The sequence below is a fragment of the Lissotriton helveticus genome, chromosome 5_1 (assembly GCF_964261635.1).
Source record: "Lissotriton helveticus chromosome 5_1, aLisHel1.1, whole genome shotgun sequence".
NCBI classification, from domain to species: domain Eukaryota; kingdom Metazoa; phylum Chordata; class Amphibia; order Caudata; family Salamandridae; genus Lissotriton; species Lissotriton helveticus.
Window position 1 is genome coordinate 1591718441 of NC_136065.1, and position 26651 is coordinate 1591745091.

The window sequence follows — 26651 nt, forward strand, 5'->3', positions numbered from 1 at the left end:
CGACGGATATCATTTTAGTCTTGAAAAACGTGGCACAAAGCAAGAAAATCCACCGAAACGCGTCAACGCTTTATGTTGTATAATTCAAGACTCTCCCATCGTTGTAGATAAACTGATGTTCCGTACATACGACATGGATGTGAGAAACTAGGAGTCCGAATATACCAGGAGCATTGTACAATTTTTATGTCTCGCTGTTTCTGTCTTTCTTTTACCGATTATGCGTGTCATAATTGAATGTTATGTTGTTATGATGTATTGATTTGTTTTTATTTAAATTCCTTATGTGTTCAGTTTAACAATTTATTGTAATTTAGTAGAATTTTTACTGTATGTATAGATAATAAATTGTCACTTCCCTTTCACACAGCGTGTTATGATATATACGATTTCTTGTGATTTGGGTTTTAATTGTATTTTCTAAACACTGTTCAGTCCTTTTCAAGGGAATTGCATTTCTCTGACTGACCTTCTGTTGTGAGACAATGAAGCAGGACTAACTGACTCCTGTTTTGTCTTTTTTTTTTTTTTACCTTGACCCAGCTGTGCACTAATAGTTACCTGCACACCCTTCAATCAGTTTTTATCCCTTTGATGCATTGCTTACCTCAGGGGTTTATCTCTATATACAACATCAGTTGAGCTCCTCCCTCACAGTGAGTGGGTTGTAGCCTGCATCTTGATCAGCTGTAACGGTATGAGGAGATTCCTGATGAAGCATGCCACCCCTGGTGGGTGAGGGAAATCATAGTTCTCCTCTTCCCTTTTGTGTTTTAAATACCCAGGTATTTATTTTGAGAACGGGATATAGGCTTACCTACACTTGATTGTGGCATGTTAGACGCAGTACCTACAGATGGACTCATTTTGAATCTATGATTTTGAATGTTAGGTGTCCAACTGCCTGAGGATTTAAAAATACCTCTAAGTAAGGGAAGCTGTTTACTTTCTCTGGTCTGTGATTGCCGATGGCTAGTAACACATTTTCATCGATTGGGACCACAGGCCATAATGTCTGATTTGCGATTTGTAACCAAGTAGAGGTCCGCCATGAACTGGATAAATGTGTTTGAGACAACTCCGAACTTTAGGAGTAAGAGTAAAAAGCACTGCGTCATCCACATATAAAGGTGCAGGGTAGGCACCTCATTATTTTTTTTAATAAATATTTTTATTTTTGAAGAATAGAACAAACTTCAAACAAAGCATGAATACATGATGCACCATTGATGACAAATCACAGTAACCTATATGGATGGCAATTTTACAAATAAAATGCATGTTTCAGTTGAATCCACGGAGGGGTCTGAGCCATCTGGTCCTATAAAAAGAAAGTGTCATGGTTACACTGTTCACGATTACAAACAATGGGAACTAACATTACATCATTCAAGGCTCTTTTCCCACTTCTCCAGACTGCAATCCCCCTCCCTCCGCCTCCCCCACTACTTCTAGGCCATAGTACTTGATGATTGGAGCCCATATCTTCCAAAATGGCTGAGGACAGCCCCATGGCCTTGTATGTCACCTGTTCCGCAACATGTATAAATCAAGACATGCCCTTCGTTCTTTCAGTGTTGGTACTTGAGCCCCCCCCCCGCCCCCCCAGTATTTCGCTATATCCAGTTTCCCCACCCAGATTGGCCAGTACAAGTTTGCGTTGTGGGATATCCACGTCTGACGGAATTCCCAAAAGGAGAAACCGAGGTTCCAAGTCTATTTGGACTTTTAGTATGGCATTTAACTGTCGCACAATCCTCCCCAGTAATTCTGGATCTCTGTGCATTCCCAAAGGGTGTGTATGAATGTTCCACTTTCTGTATGGCACCTAAGACAATCCGGGCTTTCAGCTCTCCCTATTGTATGCAATTTTGCTCTAGCAAAATAAACTCAGTGTAGGATTTTGTGTTGAATAAGACACAGCCGTAATTTAATTGCCACTTCACGAGGGTGCATAAGAGCGGCCTCCCAATCTGTCCTCCATCACACGAGTGGTCTTTTCCCAGCTCGCTCGGAGTGGACCCAATTTATCAGGCATATTATTACGTAGAGTTTTATAGGTGAATGAAATAGCTTTATTTGGGATCTCCTCCTGGAGGAGTCGGCCTTCTAGTGGGGCATACTCTGATAGTGTTGCCTCATCCAACCCCTCAGCAGCCCATGCATGTTTCAAACGGAGATCTGCGTATGCCTGTGTGTCATGGAGCTGGTATCTAGCTTGGAGTCTGCCGAACACACCATATTCCAGGACATCTCCTAGTTTAGAAATGCCAATTGAGTCCCATTGCCTAAAACCTCTCAGTTTCCCTAGCTCAGGTAGCAGTGTTCACTCCCACAAAGGGGTCTCCCTGGTGCATTTGTGATCCCACCCCATCTGTGTCTCAGCACTTTTCCATGCCTCAAGTGTCCTTTGGGTTGCCTGGAGCAATCAGCGACCTCCCTTGCCTCCATAAATATAGTGAAGATATGTATGGTTTCTAAATTGTAGCCTTGCCAATCTATATGCCAAGTGATCTCCCGGATCCTGAATCCATTCATTGATCGCAACTAAGTGCAACGCCCTATAATATGCCCTAATAGCTGGAGGGGCAAAGCCTCCATTGTATGGATTTCTCTGTAGTGTTTGGAGCACAATACGTGGATGAGCCGGTAAACAGCCATGACAACTCGGGCTTTACCCTGCGCTGCCATTACGACGCTGCCATCACAACACAAGTCGTTACGACTTGCACTGGAGGGCGCTCTTGGTAAAGAAATAGTTTTATTTTCTATTCCAACACCTTCCCTACTGTTAAGTGGGCTGGAGTTGGAATAGAAAATTAAACTATTCCACAATCCAGCGCAAGTCGTAACGACTTGCGTTGTAATGGATGCGTCGTAATGGCAGCGCGGGGTAAAGCCCACGTTGTCATGACATACATCCGGATGAGCCCATTCCATAGGAGTAAACTCAATTCAATGTCTTTGAATATTGTGTGCGGAATGTTAGTATAAATGTTTTGCAACACATAGAGCAGTTGAGGGAGAGTAACCATTTTATACATGGCGACTCTTCCCCATTAGGGTTAGGGGGAGTCTCCTCCTAACATCTACCTAAACATTCGACCAACGCAGACAACTAGGGTGTCTCTGGGGCTCTACCCTCCACCCCCCCATCCCACTTCCCCCACTGGGTAGAAGGTAGACTTGGTCCAGTTGATTTTATATCCCGCATGATGCCCATAGTCCTCAACGCCCTGTAGGATTCGGGGGAAGTGCCTCCGCAGGGTTTGTAACGTACAACAGAATATCATCTGCATATTAAGATATGCATTCTTCATCCAACGGCTGGGAGTCCTCTACAAAACCACCCAACCCTGGGAGGTCTCTAATCACACAGGCCAAGGGTTCCAGAATAAGAGGAAACAAGAAGGGGAAAGGGGACATCACCTGTCTAGTCCCCTCTTGGATCGGCCAGGTCTCAGAAAAAGTTCCATTAACCCTAACCCTCGCCTCAGGTTTTTTGTAAAGTAGCTCTACCCAGTCTCTAAACTCCGGGCCAAATGTCTCCAGAACATGCCTCATAAAGGGCCAATGGACGGTGTCGAACACTTTTTCAGCGTCTAGCGAGAGGAGCAGATGGGCCTCCTTTCTATCTCGAACAACATCCATCCAATTGGCCACCCTTCTTAGGTAATAACGCGTGGCCCATTTCGGCATGAAGCCAGATTGGTCCCCTTGGATCAAGGAGGTAATAACAGTTACAAGGCGTGTTGTAAGAACAGTAGCCAGAATTTGTTTCAATATTTAATAAGGAGATGGGGCGGTATGACCCACAGTCGTCCAGGGCTTTCCCTGCTTTTGGAATGACCACCACTGTTGCCATTCTAAGGTCTGTCTGGAGTATCTCATCACTTTTAGCTGCCACAAACATCTTGAGTAAATATGGAGCCAGTAAAGCACTATATGCTTTAAAGAATTCCCCTGGGAGGCCATTGGGGCCTGGGGTTTTCCCTGCTTTCAGTTTACCAATAGCCTCTGTTACTTCCGCCACAGTGATATCTTCCTCCAGCCTGTCCCTCTCATCTTGGGCGAGGCAGGGAATCCCAGCCCCAGCAAGGTACTGGGCTATTTGTGCATCACTTGTTTGTGTCTGGTTTGCATACAGTGTTGAGTTGTATTGGGCAAAAGTCCCCACTACATCTTGCGACGCTGTGAAAGTCTGGCCCTTTTCCTTAATGGATGCAACCCACCTCAACTCTTGTTCCTTCCTGCCCAACCATGCCAACCATTTACTAGTTAGATCCCCTGTCTCATATAACCTATGCTGTACTGCGAGTTGGTGATCTCGTGCCTCTTCAGTGACCAAAGCCTGATATTCCAGTTTAGTAATCTCAATTTGGCGGAGAGTTTGTAGATTAGATGGAAAAGCATCCCCCCCTTTCAAGATCAACAAGTCTCAGTTCCATCGCCAAAATCTCCTGAAGTTCCTGCCGCTTTTTATGGGCAATAATGTTTTGGGCTCTGTCTCGTATCACTGTCTTAAAAACCTCCCATAGGATAACAACTGATTGCACTGAACCATCATTTGCTTTAAAATGGAGCTTTGTATTCACCCTAAGTTCTTTGGACAGTGAATCACCTTTCACTGCCAAGCATTGAGTCTCCACGTTGCACCGTGACCTCTCTCCCCTACCCGTAAGTAGAGGGGCAAATGGTCCGAGATACCCCTAGCCAAGTATTCCAACTCCTCCACCCAGTCGCCTCCCCAGCTGGGTCAAAGAGATGGGGTAGGCACCTTATTGATCATGGGATCATCAGGGCAAGCTTTGACAAGCGTTGAGTTCAGATTGTTTATATAGAGAACAAAGATTGGTTCAACCACACATCTGAGGTACTCCCCTTAATAGGGAAAATGCGTCCCATAGCTTCCTACTAGCACACAATCTGACCCTGGCTGTAAGGTTATGATGAAGAGCAGACCAGTTTACCAAGACCAGGTGCAAGATTTGCTTGTCATTAAAGCCACTAAGTTTGTGGAACCAATATTTAAGTTGATGCCACGGTTTAAGGTGGCTGGCCATCTGAATTTGTAAGGATTTTCCGTCTGTGTTCATGAAAGGTTGACTGCAACACTGTGACAGAGTGGGGCAGTCTTGAGATAAGAGAGAAACATACCTGTTTCCAGAATCACTGTCTGAAATCACCAGCAGTCCTTGCCTAATTACAATGTCTTGAATAAACGACCGGACATGGGTCTATATCTGTGGGATATTGCTGCTTGCTACCTGCACCCAAAATCTGTCCGCAACTGTGGGAGGGTCATAGCTGCAAAGTAATGGTTGCTCAGTGGTTTCTCAAATGTTTGTTTTATCAGTGCAATCCTGATTATTGCTGTACTTTTGAAATCGAGGTAGCAGTCGAAGGACCCATTTCTTTCCTTGTGCTGACACACTGGCAGTGCTGCTGTTTCCATAGTAAGGAGCGACTGAAGATTTGGCTGTGGTTCATTTTCTGGGACCCATATAGGCCTGGGTTTGCTCTTGCATTAGAAGCTCTGGCATTTTTCATTCGATCTTTAGGCTAGTTAGAATATGATATATAGACTCCAACTTGAAGAGAACTGAGGCCCAATAAACATCTTCTGGTTGACTAAAGGACAGCCTGATAGGGATCATTATTTTGTAGCAGTTATGCTTGAAGTCTGCACTCAGCAGTCTGGACCACAATGTCAGGCCTGTAATATGCAACCATTTCTGCTCAGACATTTGGGCAGTTCTTGTAATGGGTATTGCCTACTCTCCCCCAGAATGACAGTTTTAGAAGTATGGAAGGTAGGTCAGCCACAAGTAGCACAGAGATACAGTGCGATAAATATATTGTCTAGTGGTATTTGTTTTGAACCGAGATTTTTTTTTTAAAGAAAATTGTCAGGTTGAGTATAATAATTCTCAACGCTTGTTGCAGTAAATTTACTTTAAAAAATAGGCTACAGGATACTGAGTACCCTTCACACATGAATCCGAACAGCAGGTCTGCTGTACATGAACAAGGCAGAGCATTGAGCACAATGGTCCTCGCCGATGTGGGTGCACCAAGGTCCTTAATTAACGAGGCGCCTATGATTCGCCGTCTCAATATTAATGTTGATTGTCATGTGCTGAATGAAGGGTTCATCATTGTAGGTTAGTGTACTGGGGGAAGAACAATTTTGTAGGGTAAAAATGGACACCGGTGCCCCTCGTCATCATCTTGGTAGATGTGGAATTGTGGCAATTGCACATTGTCAGTTCATCACTTGTAAACCCCACTGGGAAGAGTCACAATGTGGGCAAGCCATGTGCTGTGGGCATCCATGAAAAGGGGGCCGGGCCAATAGGGACTAAGGAGAAGAGTACTTCTTAAGTCTATATAGACAGTCAATCCCCATAGAGTTGTGAGATTTGTGCTCTCGCTGACCATGATCGTGTGGCAAAAAGTCTGTCATCTTTGGTAATTCCTTGCAGGTAGAGGTCTCCCAACAGTACATTTAATGGCTCGTTGTGAGATTCGGGGGTGAATGAAGCAGGTTCTCAGTCTATCTTTTCTACCTTTCAGGTGTCAACAATAGTGTTTACCTCATTCCTGGAGTATGTCCCCCCTACTCCATTATGGGAGAAGACTAGCTTCCTGCTGGAGCTTTACACACCTAGCTTTCAAGGGGCTGCAGGGGGGACCTCATGGATCCAGTCATGATAGTCTACGTTTATTTAATCGGGGGGGGGGGTTAGTTAACAGTTGTGGTGCAAGTAAAAAAGGCATGCACCTCACAACTATACATATGTTGCCTCCAATAGTTACTTCATGGCCTGGTTGTGCGGACCAATCATAAGCCATGTAAATACTAGTTTCCCTTTGGGTGGACCCCGCAGTTGAGTCTAGATCTTTTCCCAGTACCAACACAAAAATCATGTAAAGCACTATGTTGGGAACTCAAGTTTTGCCCAAAAATGTATATAGACCTCCACCGAGATCAAAATGAAACATATTACTTCATATAAAGTCCATCAAAACCATATTATGAAAATCCATATGTATTACAAGGAAATACACACTTGCATGAAAATTAAAACCTCTTTTAAAATCTTAAACTAATTGAACACCCGAAATCAGGCTTGTTCATTTGGAGGATTCCTAATTAATTCAATCAATTCATGGTGTGTGGTTATCTTAAATATTTCTTTTAACCTATTTTTATTCGTAATTTTCACAACACATTAACAAATTCGACTTAGTTCCTTTCCCCCACCTCCCATGTTACTGAAGTGTCTCCATATTCTTGGACAAGATACAAAAAATCGAAGGAGTTATTTCCTCACATTGGTGCATTCAGGCTTCCACTCCTTCTGGCTAAAGGTTTCACATGTCCATTGTTGGGGGTTATGAGACACCCAGTAACCTTATCTCCGTTCTTCCGTTTGGAAATCTTAAATTAGTAATTATTGGATTTAAATATCGCGATCGTGATACCCTTAAAGCTGTACAGAGCTGTAACAAATAGAACTGGCTTGGAGTTCCTAACTGGCAAAGTTTACGAATAATTGATTCAGGGCAATCGATCCTCCTTCTCCCTGTCAAAGTCAAACTAATGGATCGCCTGAATCTTAATGCCGATTTTAACTGTATAAGATCGCCGTTTGCTCACTGGATACCGCTGCAGCAGATAGTCCTAGTTAGCAGTTATCTTGTTGAAGACATCTTGACCTTTGTGAACTATATCCCTGTGAACAGATGTTCGGATATGTGGAGGCATCCCAGGGGTAAGAAGTCTCTCTACGGCTGTTTTTAGCCCCATACGATGAATCTCATTAGGATTCAGGTGATCCGTTAAGGTTGAGAATCTTTCTGCATACTTTATGGATGTTTGTGGAAGGGTTGCTACATTTTAGTCCTGATGAATACACCCATGAAATTGGTGTAGAGGGTCGAAACGTCGACAACTTGTCCTGACTGCCATTCAATGTAGAATGAGAAAAATGAACTTGCAATAACAATGTTTTGTTTGAATTGTATGATTTTGGCAAGCAGTCAGCAGTTTAATTTTTGCTGGTTTCATGTCCCAATTTACACCGATATTCACGTTAGTCACTATTTCAATTACACTGCATTGTTCTTTGGAGCACCTACTTTGTTCTAGATGTTTCTTCCCTGTGTCTTTATCCTATCACTGGAGTAAAAGCAATTAGAATATATTTACAGAAATACAATTGTATGTGTCTTTTTGAGTGCATTGCCAAGAAAGCACAGACTGACATACTTTCACAGAGGGAACCATTATACATTCCTTGCATAGTAATTACTCTGGTGCTGCATTAACCGGTGCGGTGCTGAGGACAGAATGGTTCCATCGTCCGCCACAGTGAAAGTGTGCTGAGGATTGAACAGTTCCGTCCTCTGCACAAGACCAGGAAATTCCTCTGCTGTTTACAGCAGAGGCATTTACTTACTAATTTTTCAGGCTCTGGAGCTGGGGAAGAGCTTCCCTAGCCGCTAAAGGGATTTTTGTTTGATTCATTGTAATGAAGATCTGCGCACATGGCATGCTGACGTCATTACATTGGAAGTGAAATGAGCCAATCCGCTCATTTCACTTTCACTGCTTTGGTGCTCACCGGGCTATTTCAGTGCCCCGGAAACACAGGGGAGAGGTATCACTGGAAAGGGGGAATTCTCCCCCCTCCAATGGTACCCTTCCCTAGTGGATTTCTGCGTAGGCATCGCTGCTGGAGTGCGATCTCCAAGCCAGGCTCCACCACTAGACCTCAGGGAGGAGGCAGCGGCCCCTTGGGCAAGGGCCTTTGCTCCCCTCTCCTCCCTGCCCCCAAACATTTAAGGGCATGTTCAGGGCCCCCCACACCCTGGATTTCAGATGGGGGCAATAGCCCTTGATCTGCTACCCCTGGGGAGATCAAAAGTCTGCTAGGCACCAGGGTTTATTTTAAGTGCGTAGGGATGGGGCTGTCCAAAATGAGCATGCCAATGCCCCCACCCCTCCAAACCCAAAAGGGACAGTCCCTCTGCATCCCCTCCTGTGGGGAAGATGGGGGTTATTACCCCCGATCTGCCCCTCCGGGGGCCCAGAAAGCCTACTAGACACCAGGGTTTTTATTTTTTTTTATTGTTAGAAAGGCGATCCCAGGGGAGGCAGCAGATGTCTGACTGACCACCCCTAGGTCCACCCCTCCGTCTAGAAGTAACCGAGCGCTATCGAGAGGCCTCCTGGGTGAGGGTCCTCTCCTAGGATCATACAGCCGGGTAACCCCACTACTACAAATGGACACCACACAAGAGGATAAGTTCTTAGGCTTTATCAAGAATAAAGGTTGCTTGTCTTCAACGAGCTGTACAGGTAGATCGAGGGATCTGAAAAGTCTCGTAAATAAGGGACAGGGTAGCGGGACAGTCTCAGTACTGGTGACGGAAGGGATACCCTGTGCACAGCTCTCAATCCTCGAGCTGGGGGGTTCCGAGAGGTCGAGCCGCGGCAGGGCCAGCAGGCCTCGAGGTGGTTTTGGCGGAGATGGACCGCGGCTGCGCCAGCAGGCTCCAAAGATGGTTCAGCTAAGATGGACCGCGGCAGCGCCAGCAGGCTCCAAGATGGTTCAGGCTTCAGGGTAATGAGTTCTTCTCGGGGTCAGCCGAGTCAGCGTCAGCAGGGCTCTTGACTCCAGGATACAACTGGCGTCCTACTCCGGGGCTGGCCCAGATATAGGACGGGAGTCCTTTGATGTCCGGACCCTCGCGCCTGGGGGTCAGAGGGGCTGGGATGATGGTGTCCATACACCCAGCAGGGGGGTGGAGCCGGCACCCAGGGAGGCCGGAGGGCGATCGATACCAGGCGTCCGGGGACGGCTGGAGGGCCATCGAAACTCCCCTCCTCTTGGATCCGTTGAGTGGCCACTCTACCACCTGGGTGGATCTTGGTGCCTCGATGTCGGGGCTTCGCTGGGGCCTTGGCCGGGGTCGGGCCGAGGCCACGTGCTCGGGACGTGATGGGCCCGAGATGGAGTCGGACCTATAGGGGTGGTCCGGAGTGGTAGACGGACCGGCAGCGTTGGGGCATGTAGGGTACGCCGTGTTCCGGGGGGGGAGCCGTGGTTTGCCAGGGGGGATGCTCTCGTTGGTAGTTCGTGGAGGGTCGTGCCAAGGGGGCGACCGAGGCTCGCTGGAGGCTCGATGTCATCCTGGGCCCGCCATGCGGTAGGGGTAGGATCACGCCACGAGGCTGGGTCCAACACGCGTTTCCCCCCCCCCCCCCCAGCTGAAGGCAGGGGAGTCACCCATCTTCTTGGGGGTTCTCCTCGCCGAGGCGGAAGAAGCGGGACAGGCCATCAGCGTTGGCGTTGTCGTTGCCAGGGCGATGCTCCACAGTGAAGTCCATCCCTTGGAGGGAGATGGACCATCGCAGCAGCTTCGGGTTCTCACCACGCATCTGCATCAGCCACCGCAGGGGCCGGTGGTCGGTCTGTACCCGGAAGTGGGTGCCGAAGAGGTAGGGCCGGAGTTTCTTTAGGGCCCAGACGACGGCGAAGGCTTCCCTCTCGATGGTTCTCCACCGTTGTTCTCTAGCCAGCAGGCGCCGACTGATGAAGGCCACGGGAAGGTCGACTCCTCAGGGTTTACTTGTGATAGGACCGCCCCAATGCCGTGCTCTGAGGCATCGGTTTGGACCACAAACTCTCGACTGTAGTCGGAGGCCTGGAGCACAGGGGCGGTGGACATGGCAGTCTTTAGAGTCTCGAAGGTTGTTTGGCACTCGGGGGTCCAGTGTACCCTCTGTGGTAGTCTTTTGGAGGTCTGTTCTGTGAGGGGCCCCACAATGCTCCCATAGTCCTTTATGAATCGACGATAATACCCAGTGAGCCCCAGGAAGGCTCGGACTGCGGTCTGGGTGACCGGGGGCTCCCAGGCCACAATGGCGTCAATCTTTGGTTGGAGGGCAGTCACCTGGCCGCTCCCTACTTGGTGCCCCAGATAGGCCAAGGGTCTGTGACCTATCTGGCACTTGCTGGCTTTTATTGTCAGTCCGGCCCGCCGGAGGGCTGTCAGGACCTCCCAGAGGTGGGTTAGGTGCTCGTCCCAGTGGAGGCTGTATACTGCAATATCGTCCAGATATGCGGCACTGAACTCTTCTAGCCCCGCCAGCACTCTATTCACTAGTCTCTGGAAGGTGGCCGGGGCGTTCATGCCAAAGGGCATCACTTTGAAGTGGAAGTGGCCGTCGGGGGTCGAGAAGGCAGATCGCTCTTGGGCGCCAGGGGTGAGGCCGATCTGCCAATACCCAGCCGTGAGGTCGAAGGTGCTGAGGTACCTGGCGGCCCCCAGGCGATCGATCAGTTCATCCGCCCGGGGGATGGGATGGGCGTCTGTCCTGGTGCGGCATTCAGCCCCCGGTAGTCGACACAGAACCGGAGCTCCGGGGGTGCGCCGGGGGCGGCGGCTTTGGGGACCAGGACAATGGGACTGGCCCAGGGACTGTTTGAGGGTTCGACTACTCCCAGAGCTAGCATCTTGGCAACTTCGGACTGAATGCAAGCCCGAACTCGGTCGGGAACTCAAAGCCCGGTGTCGTACAGGTGGGCTGTCCCCGGTGTCGACATCGTGGACACACCACGGGGTGACCCCGGGAGTGAGGGAAAGTAGGTCTGCAAATGGCCCCAGCAGTTTCCGGCAGTCTTGGTGCTGTTCTGGGGTCAGGGTAGAGGAGAGCGAGACCCCTTCGATGGAACCGTCCTTCTCAGTGGTGCTCAGGAGGTCTGGTAGGGGCTCGGAGTCGTCTTCAGCTCCGTCATCTGTAGCTAGCAGCAGGCTCAGTTCAGTGCGGGCAAAGTGAGGCTTGAGCCGGTTGGCGTGTAGAACCCGGAGGGGGTTCCGGGGGGACTCCATGTCCACCAAGTAAGTGACGGGGCTCTTGCGTTCCACCATTTTGAAGGGCCCCGTCCATTTGTCCTGGAGGGCACAAGGTACGACCGGGGACATGACCCAGACCTGCTGGCCCGGCTCGAACTCGATGGACGAGGCGTTCTGGTCATACCAGCGTTTCATCTCCTCCTGACTGGCCTCAAGGTTGGCCTCGGCAAGTTCCCGGAACTTCCGAGTCTGGTTGCAGAGGGTCAGGAGGTACCGGTAGACATCTGGTGGAGCGTCTCGGACAGCCTTCTTTGACCAGGCTGAGGGGACCTCGGACAGGATGCCCATACAACCGTTCGAAGGGGCTGAACCCCAGGGACTTCTGGGGCACCTCCTGACAGGCAAACAGGAGGCAGGGCAGCAGGACGTCCCATCTGCGTCGTAGCGGCTCTTCTAAGCCCTTGATCATCCCTTCAGTGTTCGGTTAAACCGCTCTACAAGTCCATTTCCTTGGGGGTGATACGGGGTGGTGAACTTATGTGACCCCGCACTGTTGCCACAGGGACCGCATATATTTAGATATAAAGTTTGTGCCCCGATCACTCACGACCTCTCGGGGGAAGCCGACCCTGGAGAAGATCCCCATTAGCGCTCGGCCCACCACGGGGGCCGTGTCGGTTCGGAGGGGGATGGCTTCTGAATAGCAGGTGGCATGGTCCACCAGAACGAGGATGAAGCGATGTCCCTGAGAGGTGCGGGGGTCCAAGGGCCCCACTATGTCGATCCCCACTCGCTCGAAGGGGGTGGTTACCAAGGGAAAAGGTTGGAGCGGGGCCTTGACTTTCCCCCCGCTCTTCCCGCTGGCTTGACAGGTCGGACCGGTTCTGCAGTGGTTGCTTACATCGTTGCGCATTTTCGGCCAGTAAAAATGGGTCACCAGGCGGCTGTAGGTTTTGTCCTGCCCCAGGTGCCCGGTGAGGGGCACGTCGTGTGCCAGGTTCAAGAGGAAGTCTCTGGATCGGAGGGGGACTGGCTCCCAGTTCGGCAATCTTCTGCTCGCTGTAGAGGAGGTCGTGGTCCCAATTGACCCAGTGAGACCCCGAGGGGTCTCCAGCGGCTTGAGTGGCGGCTTGTTGTCGGATTCCTTCGAGGGATGGACATGTTTTCTGTTCCTGCCGGAACTGTTCGCGGGTGGGGCCACCTTCTTGGCGCCATTGAGCTAGTTCTGGAAGGTGGCCGAGCTTGGTGAGGTCTTCAGGGTTGGGGCCCGGGTTCAGGGTCGGTGTCCTCGGGGACGGCGGGCGGCGGAGGTGCGGGCCACTCCGGTTCTTCAGGCGGGGTGTCTTCGTTCGGGGCGGAGGCCCGGGCGGTCATGGATCGAGTGGTCGCACAGACCCACTCGAAGGCCGAGCATCCCCAGATGCTCTCTCCGCTCGACGTGGGCCCAGGGGGAACTTTCCAGGTCATTCCCGAGGAGGCAGTCCACAGGGGCATCATCCCGGACAGTCACTTTCAGCATGCCCGACACCCCTCCCCATTCGAAGGGGATCCGTGCCATCTGGCACAAGCTCTTGGAGTTGTCCGCCGACCGTACTGGGCACAGGACGTTGGGTAGGATTTGTTCAGGTGATACCAAATGGCAGCGGACCGCCGTTACGCTGGCTCCAGTGTCACGGAGGGCTTCGGCCCGGTGTCCATTAATGGTGACCCACTGGCGGTACTTCTGTGTGTTGCCTGGGATCGGGGCTCGGGGGATCATGTCTCTTTCGCCCAGGCACACCAAGGACATAGCGGCGGGCTCCCACTCGGCCTGCTCGGGGTCATCCTCTTCTTCCTCGCCTTTCTTCACCCAGGGCGGCGGCCGCGATCTGGCGGGTTGGAGGTCCGGTGGTGCCGAGTCGTTGGTTCATCGGGCAGAGGGGGTCATTAGCATAGTGACCCTGCCACTGGCATCTGTGGCAGGTAACGTTCAGGCGGTGTCCCGGTCGGGCTGGAGGGGCCCCCCTTCGGCCCAGGGCTGGCGAAGTGGAGGTAGGGGAGGACCCCGTGGGGGCATCTCGGCCCTTGCTCTGGCCTCCTCCGCCGCCTCGTGGTCAGTGGTTCCCCGGGGATCCCCGGCCGTAGTCTCCCATTGGGCCCCGGGGGGACTCGGGTGCTCACCCATCTATCAGCCTCAACAGCGAGTTTTCGGGGCTCTGTCAGCTTGCTGTCGAGGAGATGTTGCCGGAGTTCGATGAAGCAGTTGTTGGAAAGGTGTTCCCATAGAATGAGGTGGACCAACTGCTGGTAGGTGGTGACCCGACTGCCTTTAATCCACCCTTCGAAGGCTCTGCTATAAAAGTTTACGTATTCCACCCATGTGGTACCGGGGATTTTCTTACAGTCTCTGAATCGCTGCCGGTACATTTCGGGGGTGAGTCCGTAGCGAGTGAGAGGGCGGTTTTCATATGTTCGTAGGAGGTCATCTCGGCATCGGGAAGTTCTAGCAGGGCGTCCCTTCCTTCGTTGACTAACTTCCCCCACAGGCCGGCGCCCCAGTCCTTGAGGGGTACTCGATGGGCGGTCATGGCTACTTCGTACGCTTTGAACCACTGTTGGATGGCGTCGTTTTTATACTCTTTGACGACATCCTTGGGGATGTGTACCTTCGTGTCCACAGGTGGGGGCGAGGTCTTGCCCCCGGAGGCGCTGGCCTTGCTCGTTTTGGCTTTGATTTTGAGTTCTTTAAGGCCACGTTCGTGCTCGAACGTGAGTTTCTTCTCCTCGAGGTCTCTCTGCCTTTGTTTTTCCTCCAGATCTCCTTCTAGCCGTAGTTGCTCAAGGGCTATCTTCCTTTCTGCCAGCTGTAGTTCTCCGTCTAGCCGGAGTCTGGCGAGCTCCAACTCGTGGAGCCGGTTCCTCTCTCGTTCTCGGGCGTCTTCGTGGGAGAGGCCTGTGTCTAGGTTGGCGGGTCTTTCCCCCGTTGGGGATGCGTTGGCCTCTGGGTTATCTTCGCTCTGGGGTGGCGTCGCTCCTGCCTCCACCCATGTTTGCAGAGCCGACTTGAAATCTTCTTTGGTGCTTAGACCAGTGGTAGCGATGCCCAGGTCCTTGCAGAATTGCTTCAACTCCTTATGACTGTACTCTTCCATTTTTTCTTTTTCGAACTCTGCGGTCGGTCTGGTTTTTTGAGTAGTCATGGTCGCGGTGTGTTTCTGGCGGTAGTGGTTGAGTCACTCTCTGTACGATTTGCGTTGGCTCGGATCGCACCGCCTGCCACCAATGTTAGAAAGGCGATCCCAGGGGAGGCAGCAGATGTCTGACTGGCCACCCCTAGGTCCACCCCTCCGTCTAGAAGTAGCCGAGCGTTATCGAGAGGCCTCCTGGGTGAGGGTCCTCTCCTAGGATCGTACAGCCGGGTAACCCCACTACTACAAATGGACACCACACAAGAGGATAAGTTCTTAGGCTTTATCAAGAATAAAGGTTGCTTGTCTCCAGCGAGCTCTACAGGTAGATCGAGGGATCTGAAAAGTCTCGTAAATAAGGGACAGGGTAGCGGGACAGTCTCAGTACTGGTGACGGAAGGGATACCCTGCGCACAGCTCTCAATCCTCGAGCTGGGGAGTTCCGAGAGGTCGAGCCGCGGCAGGGCCAGCAGGCCTCGAGGTGGTTTTGGCGGAGATGGACCGCGGCAGCGCCAGCAGGCTCCAAAGATGGTTCAGCTAAGATGGACCGCGGCAGCGCCAGCAGGCTCCAAAGATGGTTCAGCTAAGATGGACCGCGGCAGCGCCAGCAGGCTCCAAGATGGTTCAGGCTTCAGGGTAATGAGTTCTTCTCGGGGTCAGCCGAGTCAGCGTCAGCCGGGCTCTTGACTCCAGGATACAACTGGCGTCCTACTCCGGGGCTGGCCCAGATATAGGACGGGAGTCCTTTGATGTCCGGACCCTCGCGCCTGGGGGTCAGAGGGGCTGGGATGATGGTGTCCAGACACCCAGCAGGGGGGTAGAGCCGGCACCCAGGGAGGCCGGAGGGCGATCGATACCAGGCGTCCGGGGACGGCTGGAGGGCCATCGAAACTCCCCTCCTCTTGGATCCGTTGAGTGGCCACTCTACCACCTGGGTGAATCTTGGTGCCTCGATGTCGGGGCTTCGCTGGGGCTTTGGCCGGGCCGAGGCCACGTGCTCTGGACGTGATGGGCTCGAGATGGAGTCGGACCTGTAGGGGTGGTCCGGAGTGGTAGCCGGAACGCCAGCGTTGGGGCGTGTAGGGTACACTGTGTTCCAGGGGGGAGAGCCGTGGTTTGCCTGGGGGGATGCTCTCGTTGGTAGTTCGTGGAGGGTCGTGCCAAGGGGGCGACCGAGGCTCGCTGGAGGCCCGATGTCGTCCTGGGCCCGCCATGCGGGAGGTGTAGGACCACGCCACGAGGCCGGGTCCAACATTTATAAAAGAGGTTTGTGGGCTGCCCGCAATGGGCAAGACTATGCACCCTCTCCACACAAGGGGACCAAAATATTTCTGCCCCCCTAGTGGGCAGGTGAGGCTATAGCCCCGATCTGCCCCTCACCACCACTCCCCCCCCCCCCCCCCCCCCCTCTGCCCACCCAGAGGGGGGAGAAAGCCCACTAGGCACCAGGGATTATTTTGTTTCTGAGGGTGGGGGCTGCCCAGAATGAACATGCCAATGCGCCCCCCGGGCACTGTCTTTCTGCCCCCCTCCCCCCTCCCTCCCCGGGTAGCAGATGGGGGCAACAGCCCCGATCTGCCCACCTGGAGTGCAGAAAGACCATGCTCATGGGGGCAATTTTTATTTTGTCTGGCGGTGCGCATGAACTGCCACTTGGTAGGCGGTGTGCGTGGATTCTTGCTTGGCTGACGGTGTGGCTCGCATGGATCCTCCAGCTATTTCTTACACAGAATCCCCCTGTAAACCTCATTTAGCTAAAACAAAATCACATTTCTGCGTGGGAAAGTGGATCCTCCAGCTATTTCTTACACAGAATCCCCCTGTAAACCTCATTTAGCTAAAACAAAATCACATTTCTGCGTGGGAAAGTTGTGAGATCACTAAGGCGGCACACATTTTCTTCCACTCGTTGTTACCGCAGGTCTCCTCATTATTATGCTACCTCACCTAGGTTGGTGGGCCAAGTTCCCACAACAGGGAAGGGCCCTGGACGTATTGTGGAGGCATCCGTTATCCATCCCAAAACTACCTTGTTTTTCAAGGGGGGACACCTGGGGTACCGGGCTCGGCGGCCATCTAGGGAAACCCAGACATTTCCGAAAACTATTAATCTGGGAGAGTCCATAGAGGTGTGACTTGCATGGATCCCCCAATGTTTTCTTACCCAGAATCTCCTGCACACCTAATTTAGCAAAATAAAAATCCCATTTTCCTCACATTTCTGGCTGGGACCACCACGCCGGCACAACTTTCCTACCACCCAGCGTTTCTCTTGGTGTCCCGATAAAACAAAATAAAAAAAATACCTTGCATGTGTGGGTGCCTAAAGCAGAGTCCGCTTAAAGGTATAAAAAAAATATTTGCCCTTATCAACCCGCTGTAATATCCCCACGTTTTAGGCCATCCCTGTTACAGGCACTTGGCCAACCCATACAAGTAAAGCATCATTTGACTCTGAGTGGTAGGAAATGTGTGCCGGCGCGATGATCCCACACAGAATTTTTTTTTTTTTTTAAGCTAAATTTGAGGTTTGTAGGAGATTCTGGGTAAGAAAGCATTGAGGCATCCATGCAAGCCTCCCCTCCCTAGACTCCCCCGGCTGTCTAGTTTTTAGAAATGTCTGCATTTGGTAGATTCTCCTAGATGGCTGCTGAGCCTGGGACGAAAAATGCAGTCACCCACTATCAAAACCAGGTTGTTTTGTGATCAATAATTTGTATGTCTCCACAATACTTTTTGGGTTGTTTCCTGTTGCAGTCACTAGCCAACACACACACGTGAGGTAACATTTTTATTGAGTGACTTGGGAATGTTGGGTGGAAGGAAGTTTGTGGCTCCCCACAGATTCCAGAACTTTGCCTCACAGAAATGTGAGGATAATTTGTGTGGTTTTTTTGGGGGGGTTTTTTGGGGTGGGGGACACATTTTGAGGTTTGCAAGGGATTCTGGGTAACATAACCTGGTGAGAGCCATGCAAATCACCCCATCCTGGATTCCCCTGAGTGTCTAGTTTAAAAATGTGCAGGTTTGCTAGGTTTCCCTAGATGTTGGCTGAGCTAGGGCCCAAAATTCACAGCTAGCACAGTGATAATAAAAGGGTCGGTTTTCAGTGGGGAAAGTGTGCTGTGTCAGTGATGCATTTTTGGCAGTTTCCTTTTGCTGGCACTAGGACTAACCACACTAGTGAGGTACAATTTTTTATCTTGAGACTTGGGGAAACACAGAATAGTAGTACAAATGTTATCAATAGTCTTTCTCTGCGTGTGGGCCTTCCAGATGTAAGATCGTGTGTATAAAATTATTTTTTTTTAAGTCATTTTGAAAAATACCCTGTAATTCCCATGCTAGTATGGATACCCACAAATTCAGAGATGTATAAATAACCACTGCTTCTAAACTCCATATCTTGTTCCCATTTCGGAAATACATAGGTTTCCTTGATACCTAATTTTCACTCTTTATATTTTACCAAATGAATTGCTGTATACTCGGTACACAATAAAAAAAAAAAAACACTGCAAGGTGCAGCTCGGTTATTGGTACTGGGTACCTCTGGTTCTTGGTGTACCTACAAAGCCTATATATATCCCCGCAACCAGAAGGATCTAGTGGATGTAACGGTATGATCTAAAATATCTGCCATCGTGAAAAGTATAAACGTAGGCACAAATTACTGTTTCTTTTTTTAAAAAAAATTTAAATCCACTCTTTCAATATTTTTTTTTATTTCAACTGTTAGTTTTTATAGAAAAACCTTGAAGGAGCTAAACAAATGACACCTTGCTGAATTCAGAATTTTGTCTACTTTTTGGAATGGTTTAGCTTTCCGGGAGCCATTATTGGTTTCATACCTATTTCTATCACTAAATAGGAGATTGAGAGCGCCAATAAAGGCTACATCCTAGTAAAATGCCAAAACTGTGTAGATGTTTGTTTTTTGAGAATTGTGCCTGATCTGAAATCTGGTGATTTTAGCACCACACACCCTTTGATATTGCATGGGAAATAAAACAGACGTTCTCATCTGCAGCACTGTTATTCCCATTTTTTCCCAAAACCTAAAGATTAGCTGTATTTTGGGCAATTTCTCTGTCCCCTTCATGGGAATTCACAAACCCTGGGTACCTTTTTACAATCCTCAGGATATTGCGGGGGGGGGGGAGGGGCTATGAAAATTTGGCGATGACACTTTATGTGGACAAAATGTTATGTGGACAAAATGTTATGGGGCCTAAGCACAAACTACACCAAATGGCCAAAAAAATGCTTGGCTCTGGGAAAGGCCTAGCAGCATAGGGGTTTAGGACCTTCTACCCCCGACAAATCACATTAGCCAGTGCTTGAACATAGGTGATGGAGTCCAAGCTCTAGACTCAGAAATTGTACTGGGATAACAGAACTTAGGCTACAAACATTTTGTAAAATTTTCCCTCCGTGTATATTTCAAATAAGCCAATTAAAAATGGGCGTAAACTCAAGGGCATAACTTGGGTAGGCAGAATTTTTATTTAATAATTTTTGCATTAGATGTTTAAAATGTTTTTTCTCCAAAGATTTGTAAAAAAAAAGTTGTAAAATGCAGCCTATGCCTTATGCTACTAGAAAAGCTTTTGCCCAAATTGACATAATTTTTCACAATCTTGTTCTCTTGACTAATTAAAAGCTAACTTTTTTTCCCTCCAAGCTTTGGACCGGCGTAACATTCATGAAAAACTGATGACATGAGTAGAACAATGTGAACTCTGCACCAGTGGAGCCTGTCAAATATTTGCCAAACACTTAACATTTTTAACTGATGTGACGCACAGCCCCTGGACTGGGAGAGATCGTTGGAAAGCAGAGGTGTTCCCTATGCCAGATCCCGCATTCTTTGAGTGTCCTTTTTGGCTACTGGTACTTCTGGGTTAATCCCAGGATTCCCAAAGGTACATTGTGAAACTGTTGCTGTCATGTTCCTTCACCGCAGTGAGCCCACAGTAGCAGATGGTTTGAGGGTCTTGGAACAGGCTATACCTAGCAACAGGTACCTTGTTGCTCCAGACTCCCACTCCCTGACCTGACAGATCCCATTGGGATGCTTAAGGCATCCAATGATATCCTAGCCTCCCAACATGTTTACACTGATAATGAGAAGAAGGCACATCGTTTCTGACCTACAACATAAATACGTTGCAGGGACATAATTCTATTGCACAGCGGGAGGAGTGGAGTTAATTTTGAGCAGCATTACAAACTATAGTTTGAGCCAGTACTGGGATTAGTTGTATTCTTAAGAATGCAAACACCAATCTTGTGGACAGGAAGTTTTAGACCATATTTCTTTGCCAGAATGAGCCGTTGAATTGTAGACCGCCATGGAAACTCCTGAAGAGAGACCAGTTGTCCTTCGATCTTTACCTATTAACAGAAGTCCTGGCACTTGTGGTTGCTCCGCCCAAAACTATATGTAATGAAGCAGGGAGACAATAACTTGCGGCTTAAATATTCTGTATGAACCAATTCCCCAATAGAAATGGTATATTCTATGGAATCCACTCCAGTGTTAAGATACCAGCCCTGTTAGCACCCACCTGGAGTCTTTTTGTTGCCCGGTTCAGCTATTAAACTAGAATGTCAGGATATTCATACAGATGGATGGAACCCGGTTTTGGCCAATTTAATAATCCAAGACAGTCTGGCCCTTTCCAGGTCCTCGCTACTGCAGAGTACTGGTCTCTATCCTTGTTGGGTACCCTTGTCAACAGTAGTGTTCCTTGCATCGCTGCCGGTGACCCAAGACTTCATCGAGACATTTGTCTCACCAGTGGTAGTTGACTCAAACATTCAAGTGACCCTGCAGGAGTTAGTAGTTTGGGTCCATATATGGCCAGAAACTGTTATCCCATACACGGAAAGTAACTGTTCTGTCAGTGAGGGTTCCCTAGAAGGAATGGAAAGTTATTTCTATTTAGCCAAAGAGACGCCAGTTAAAGAAAACTACTGCTAAATAAACCTGAGCTCTTACAGGGCGGAAACCAGAGTCTAAAGGACAAATGTACGAAGCATGTTTGCATATGCAAATGGCCTGATTTGGAAAATGCTTTTTCTTAGACACAAACCGCGAACCTATTATGATCCAATACCCATTCAGTATTTGGAGGGGCGTGTTTAAAGCGTCACTTCCAAATACCGAATCAGATGGGTGTGTAGTAATGTTTTGTGACTGAATTCTGGTTAGAAAGCATGAATCTTTTACCACCTTCTTAAAGGAAGGGGTAAGCCATTCGAAAATCGCGAATGTCCCACAAGGACTCCCTCCCCCTGTGTGAATGTTGATGATAACATCTTTAAGAGTAGGCAGTTGTCTCTGGGACGACCTCCTTAAATAAATAAACATACTTTTCTTTTTTGTTCTAACGCATTCCCGTTTCCCTTAAAGAAAAACGTGTTGCATCAGGTACCCACAAGACACCTGAGGGATTGTGACGTTCATAGAATCCAAGTACCAGAGTGGTTTGAGACAATGGAATATCACCCACGGCCTACTTTTCCTCCCACTTCAAGGTAGCCAGTGCTGTAGAGCTCCTACCCAAAACCACCCAAATTGCTTTAATGCCAATAAAAACCGGTGGAGTCCTTCTGATTTGCGATGGGTGCTTGGTAAACACATTCTCAGCCAGCTGGTGTTTCAGTGCTTGGCACTTCCTTGCTCATTGTTAGCGATAAACTGACATCAGGCACTGGTTCACTCAGAAGGGTCAGGGGAAATTATGGGTTAAGGGTCTGGGTAGCCCCAAGGACTGTAGCAAGGGCAATGGGATTGAGTGGGGGTAGGCTTGAATGTCCTTGCTTGGCGGTCAATGTCACATATGTAAGGGCATGTTAAGTTACATGAGATACATGAAGAGCAGCATGTGACTGATAGATGGATTATGCTTTGTAGGCTGCGTAAATGGAAATAATTTATTGGTCTTGATTGATAATGGATGTCAGATGACCTTCCTGGCCAGCATCAAGGCAAAGGTTGTCGCATCTTGGTAAAGGTATCTGCAGAGTCCCTGAATGTGCTCCCTTTGGGCCAGATTTCTCGCTCTGAACCTGCCACTACAAACCCTACCTGTTTTCCATGTAGGCACAGATACCCCACACCTCTGTGGCCTGGTGTCATTTTCCCTGTTGACTCTTTCCCATGTAGCTAACCTGCTATCCCTTTCAACACAGCCTTGTAGTACTGCATGCAGTCATCCTTTCTTTTGATTCTACTTAATACTGTGATCTCTCCTGTCCAGCTGGCGCACTCCATCAGGTTGCTCCTTGAATACACCGGGACAGAGTATGAAGACAAGAAGTATATCACTGGACCAGGTAATAAAGGATTGGGGGCTAGTATTGCACTGAAAGCAATGGGTCATTCTTTTATCCTGATCAGTGTTTTGGCTGTGGTCAGTACTGGGTCTAGGTTGTGTCCATCTTCCTGTCTGTGGAACTGACACACTGGTATTTTGTACTTGTGGTGTTTCTCTTGGCCGGATCTTGCTGAGTTGAACAACCTTGGGTATCTTGCCTCCTAATTGTTATTAACATTGTGCTTAACTGTGGGTGTACTTGTTTACTTGCCTTCCACTTGATGATCTATCCTGAGACTAACCTAACCCAACTGTGCAGTGGTCAGCCCGCGTTGGCCATCATCCCTGCATGAAAACAGACCTCCACAGCAGGTAATGGAGCGAGTGGTCGTGGCGGGTGTGAATTCAGCAGTCTGTGTCACGTGGATTGCTTCAAACAATCCTATGTTACTAAGCCCGGACCTCTACTGTCAGTGGTTTGACAGTCGGGTGGATCCCACTGGAAGCCTGGTGTTTCTTTCAAGTTTGATCACCCTCTCTCAGGAATGGCCTTTGAAGAATCCTGAGAATACAGTCCTTGAACTGGATCAATGGTAGCAAATATCTGGGAGGGCTGATGTGAGTGACATCTGTGACGAGGCACAGTAGGACTAGGAGTAATGAAGGTTACGGGTAAGTAACTGCATTTGAGGATGTTTTAAAGATCTTTTAAGTCATTTGTGCTTTGGAACCGCATCAGAGACAAATCACTGCCAGCCTTTATAGTAAGCCTCTGAGTAAAGATGCAGCCATGGCTTTAACAACTTCTAAACTTCAGTAGAGTTACTTTATTGCGAAAAGATAGTGGTAATGTATTCCATAGAAAAGCAACAGCGACTGAAAATGCTCTGATTCCCTTACAGACCAGTTTGAATTCGGGGACACAATGTGAAAGTTAACCAAAAGATCACAGATTCCTAGAGTGCATGGATTTTCTACTACTATGGATGCTACATTCATGTTAATCTGCAATTTGACACCTAATCTTTCCAATGTTCTGTTTAACAGATTAAGATTGTATCATCCGATCTGGTATTATTTTTAAGAGAGTGGGCAGCACTTTTTGACGGGAAGCCACCCTACCTAATAGTAGTACTACTGGGGACACTTTGGCATCAGAAGCGTTAGCTCTGTAAGAGGCCCAAGGGTAGTTTGCAAATGGAACAAGACCCATTGTTCAGAATCGTGGACTCCGACGCTAAAGATTATATCTAGAGTTAATTCAGACGTCCTAACTGGTCTGCCAATAATGACCGTATTCATCCAACAAATTAGGATAATGTAAGGTGCTCTACCCCGTAAACAAAATTAGGAAATACCCATTGACCAGTCAAAGGGAGGTCGCTGCATAGATTGAGAAGCTAAAGAAGGCTGATCTCAACAGTCCATTGGAATCTTCTTCTGGATTAGTTGTTGTCTATCAGATCATTGGGACAATTGACTTTGCCTAATCTTGAGTCATTTAAACTGCAGCATTTTATGTAGCCTGCCACCCATTTCACGACCTCCGATGGTTCCTATACATGTCATGGTGTTTAGCACCATTGACATTTTGGTGGCATATAATCAGTTGCTGCAGCTTTCAAGGTCAGCCCCCCTTGTGATTGTGGACTGGGTCCATTAGTTTAGGATGGATGTACCTTTCTTTCAGTGAATCTCGCAGATAACCTCATTTGCTGCACATTTGAGTGCCACACAGCCTGGTCAAATGAGAGGATTTTTCCATGTGCAAGTGCGCTTGGTACTGTATCCAACTTTCTGAATGATGTTGGTGTGCATGTGTCTGTACATGGTCTACTAACCAATGATATTAACAGCTTGTTCTGTTCTGTAGCAGAGGTGTAATTGATCAAAGACACAATTGTGGCACCCGCAAGCAGATCATGATCCCCAGACTTGAGCAAACTATCCCTCTTCAAACCGCTCTGCATCAAAAACTAAAGTTTCACTCCCTAACCCCCACGCAGAATGCCCTTCCACTTGGCGTTTGCGCCAGTGGTGTTTTTCTCAATTCATTGTTGCTGTGGAGATGTGAAGAGATGTGTAATTTTAGCTCCACGCATTTTTGATCGATTCCATTCGGAATCTTATTTAATTTTAAACTTTTAATAAAGGCCAGGTTTTTCTCTGCATTAAACTGAAATGAGGAATGTGGTTGAACATTTTTGGTTCCTCTCTTGCAATTCTTTTGTGTATTTTATTTTTAAGCACCTTTGCAATGCATCACTACCATAAACCCTTACCTAATTCCTTGATCCTGATCCAACCCACACCGTGACACTAACCTTATCCAAACTATCATAACTACAACCCAGAGTTTACCATCCATTCTTACACTGGGACCTTAATTGTATCCCTGACCTTTAGCCAAATGCTGTACTTGACCTTTCGCCTTTCTCTAAAACTGATTCTCCGTATTTCTGATTTTGTATTTCTAGGATTTCGGTTTTTCAATTCATTTTTAATAAAAGGTTTCAGCTTAAATGTGTTTTATTTTGTGGGAAAATCGGATGGAATGCAAGCATGCCTTCAAGAAAAGTCACAACATGTATCTTGTAAGTTAAAGTTTTCCATGGGCAGTGTGCCCAATTTTGACTCGTGGCTAGTGCGAGTAAAACCGAATCATAATTTGGTCCCAGGATCAACTCTGTTTTAGGAATAAGAACAGTTTTAAGGGTTTTCATATGATTAGAAGTATTTTATTCCAGATGTGTGCTAAGTTTGTGCAATTATCACACCCCAAGAGATCTCCACGACCGTGTACAGTTTTCATGCCCACTGAGTGAGTACCTTCGATATGGATGAGACTGCATCTCACCACCATTAAAAGGATTTTGACCCCACTCTGTGCAGCTTAATCCGCATTATTGCAAGTGATCAGATACCGATTTGTCCCATATGAGATGTTCCATCCTTGTACCAGGTGTTGCAAGTCTGGGCTTGCATACATTGTTGTTAATGTGTATAGTTGCTGCGTGAAAATGTGTGCAGTGACCCGCAGGACTTAATCTTGTCACCACAAATGTTATAGCGTGCTCGGGTATGCTTGTATCGCAGACTAGTGTGATGTTGCAAGGTAAGCTTATCTCCATTCAGTGGCAGCTGATCTTGGAAAGTGGTGGGATATAAATACTTGCCCCGAAATGAAGCTGGTGAGAAATTCTGACTTCCTTACTGGGGAGGATCGGTTCACCCATCTCCCCCCTGAGAATTCGGGGGGGGGGGGGGAAGGAGATGGTGAGATCAGGCCTTTTTCTTAACTTGGGTATAACTTTGCGAAAAATGTTTATTATGGACTGTTAGATGAAACACATTTCTCAAAATAAATATATATATATATATATATACAGCTGTAACTGCTTTTCCTTTCAGTTTTCTTCTTTTTTTTTTTTTGCGTTTTTCACTTTTGCTGCTGTGCCAGTGGCATTAGGCACAGTCGCTGTGCATTATCAAGGGGGGGGGGGGGGGGGAGGGGTGTTTTCTTTGAAGATTGGTTGATGGCGGATTTAAACACTGCCATCTTAATCGGCATGTCATTTGACAGTGGGTTTAAAGGTCACCAGATCCTCGGGGGTCTGGTTCTTTGTTTTCAAGAGTGATGAGATGTAGGCTGCCTTGAGATCCTTCAGGATAGAAATTGATCGAGGGTGGGAGTAAAGGATGGTCCTAGCTCTGATGGCTACCCACTTTGATAGCATGAGGCCCTTGAGGATTGAAGGGGGCAAGAGCCAGATGTCCTATAGCATGTTGAAAGTTAATTTAGTTATTATGCTGTCGGAGGACTGAAGGGCATGAGGCTGCATCATTGCTGGGCCAGCCAGTCATGGCAAAGGGAGTATTGTAGAGAGGTTCCTAGCATGCCTTAATGCAGATAAAGAAGCATAGGGCAGTGGTTATGTAAATGAAGTGCCCTGTTAGTGTCACAGAGATTCAAGTGGGTGATGTACGCTGGTTTCAGAAATTCTACAATATTGTGATGTTTCTTCAAAGTGCAGGACGGCTAGTTGTACTTTCCCTGATGGTGTCCTATTATTCTTTGGACTGATGCTGGAGGCGCAGGTTGTCTTTTGTCCTTCCCTCTTCCATCATCTTTCCAGATCTTTACTTTTCCCTTTGACCTCCTTGGTAGATCAGCCCAAAATCTTGCTTGCTTATAGTGGACCTTACATGTTGACAGGCATCAAAATGCCAAGGTCAACCATTTGTCAAATGTTACTGTTTCTGTGGGCACGGGTCCATAGAGGAGTCAGTC

At 48.4% G+C, this 26651-nt stretch overlaps 1 protein-coding gene across 1 annotated transcript in view; it reads left to right on the top strand.

Moving 5' to 3' along the window:
* LOC144755640 (glutathione S-transferase Mu 2-like) overlaps positions 1-26651 on the top strand; it is an 86684-nt gene that overhangs the window by 19257 nt on the left and 40776 nt on the right. Inside the window, exon 2 of the mRNA XM_078644783.1 lies at positions 22304-22379. Within this exon, the coding sequence (XP_078500909.1) occupies positions 22304-22379 (76 nt within the window). The remainder of the gene's footprint in view (positions 1-22303; positions 22380-26651) is intronic.